The 2,094-nt window shown below is 57.2% G+C and overlaps 1 protein-coding gene across 1 annotated transcript; it reads right to left on the bottom strand.

Moving 5' to 3' along the window:
- Positions 1-35: 35 nt before the first annotated feature.
- On the bottom strand, positions 36-2,090 carry LOC109300380 (heart- and neural crest derivatives-expressed protein 2; the record flags this gene model as incomplete). Its single annotated transcript, XM_019521064.1, has 2 exons — positions 36-719; positions 1,812-2,090. Coding segments are annotated over 2 exons (378 nt in total), but the record flags the coding sequence as incomplete, so codon positions are not given.
- Between the last annotated feature and the right edge of the window lie 4 nt (positions 2,091-2,094).

Below are 2,094 nucleotides of genomic sequence, written 5' to 3' on the forward strand. Positions count from 1 at the left end.
AAAAATTTTTTTTTTTTTTTTTAAAAAAAAAAAAAAAAAAAAAAAAAACACACACAGTGGTTTATTGAATACTTACAACGTTTACACCTTCAATATTAATTAAACTCCACTTTCTTCTTCTTTTCCTTAAGGACGGAAGTGCACATAACAAATAACTGTTGAAAACATCTGCCAATACTGAACGACCACAACAAAATGACGACACTAAATACCAAGTCAGCTGGAGCACTGGTGCAACTGTTTCTGCTGAAATATAACTTTAGAATCCCATGAATATTTATATCCAAAAAGGGCCAGAATTAGAGATACACTTCACATACACACTAATGCCAGGGAGTCCTTTCCCCCCGCCTCCCCCTTTTCTATCTTTACCCGTGGGGTCTGTACAGAGCAATCACATTCAGGAAACTATTGAGACTTTACCCCTTACCAAGCTGGCGCTTCCTCTTCATATTAAAATATGGAATGCTTTGTCTTCGGATATCCACATGGTGGAGGGAGTGGGGGGAAATTGCACATAAATTAACTGGATGATTCCAAACACAAAGAGTCCTCGGATCAGAGCTCTCTCACGAGTCCAGGAGGAGGAGGAGGAGACGGTGAGCTCCTCGAGTTCTTCCTCACTGCTTGAGCTCCAAAGCCCAGACGTGCTGCGGCCAGCCAGTCCTCCCTTTGGTTTTCTTATCGTTGCTGCTCACTGTGCTTTTCAAGATCTCGTTCTGCGTTGACAGAGGAGAGAAACAGAGCGAGGGGTTAGCTCATTATGGGCTTTCCCCCTCTAGATCACCTCCTTTACGCCGCCCCCTCAAGCCTAGAGCCGCGGGCAGAGATCTGGACCCAAGGGCCCTGCAGCTCGGCTCGGCCCTGCTCCGATTCAGCGCCAGTCTCAACTCCAGCCCGACTCGGAGGCCTGGCAGCGACAGGGAGCAGCCGGCGCCTGGGCCCGGGCCTTTGCTAGGCGGCTTCGGGTGCTTTATTTCCCCCTTGGCTTTGCATCGCTAGGCTGGCTGGGTGCAGTCCGGAAGCGCGCCCCTTCACCCGTTTGATCAGCACTCCTTGGTGCCACGGACCCAGATTCAGCACCTCTCCAAGATCCCATCCTGCTCCTCGCAGCCTTGGCCCATCGGATCTCGAGGGGAGGGGGGGGGCAGCTGGTTGCAAACGCGCATTATATTTCTGCGCACACACATGGGCGCTCAGTGGCCCGTTGCCCTGCCGGGAGCCCCGCTTCCCTAACAGGTCCGCGATCGCCTCGAGACTCTAGCTGCTCGCAGGCCGAAGGCTTGCACGTCTTGGCGAGGGCCTCTCCCGACGTAACGTGCCCCGTAACAGCCCAGCACCAGGCCTGCCGAAGGGAGCGCACCCTCCCCTTGTCCCGCACGAGCAAAGCAGGGACGCACGCAGGCTCCCCGGAGCTAGATGAGCCATCTGGATTGATAAACGAAAGGACAGCTCGGGCTTTCTCCCCCGACCCTTCCCGCAGGCTTCCCTTTCTTTAAGTAGCCAGGACAGGCTGATTCCCTCCCCGGAGCATTGCAAGGCTCTTTACAGCCTCCAGAAATTAAATGCGAGCTGCTGCTACTTCTTTTTTTAATCTAGGGGGGGGGAGGAGCTGGCTGGGGAAGGCTCGAGGCAGCCCCTGGGCTTTGCCGGGAAGAGCTAGGCGGAAGCGGGCTCCTCCGGGGGCTCAGGGGCAGGTGGGCCGGGCCGGGTCACGGGCACCGCGGCGGGGAAGCAGGACCCTGCCGCGGCCCCCGGGGCTGATGCAGGCGGGGGAGGACCCGCTCCCCACCCCCCGGGCCGGGACTGACCAGCTCCTTCTTCCTCTTCTCCTCCTTGACGTCCGTCTTCTTGATCTCGGCCTTGAAGGCCTCGGCCTCGCCGTGCTGGTCGTCCTTGGCCAGCAGGTCCATGAGGTAGGCGATGTAGCTGGTGGCCAAGCGCAGGGTCTTGATCTTGGACAGCTTGGTGTCGGCCGGCACGTTGGGGATGCACTCGCGCAGCTCGGCGAAGGCGCTGTTGATGCTCTGAGTCCTGCGCCGCTCCTTGCGGTTGGCCGTGCCCCGCCGCTTCACGGGCCGCGCCCCGGGCAGC

This window comes from Gavialis gangeticus, unplaced genomic scaffold, assembly GCF_001723915.1.
Source record: "Gavialis gangeticus isolate Ggan-Ray unplaced genomic scaffold, GavGan_comp1, whole genome shotgun sequence".
NCBI classification, from domain to species: Eukaryota; Metazoa; Chordata; order Crocodylia; family Gavialidae; genus Gavialis; species Gavialis gangeticus.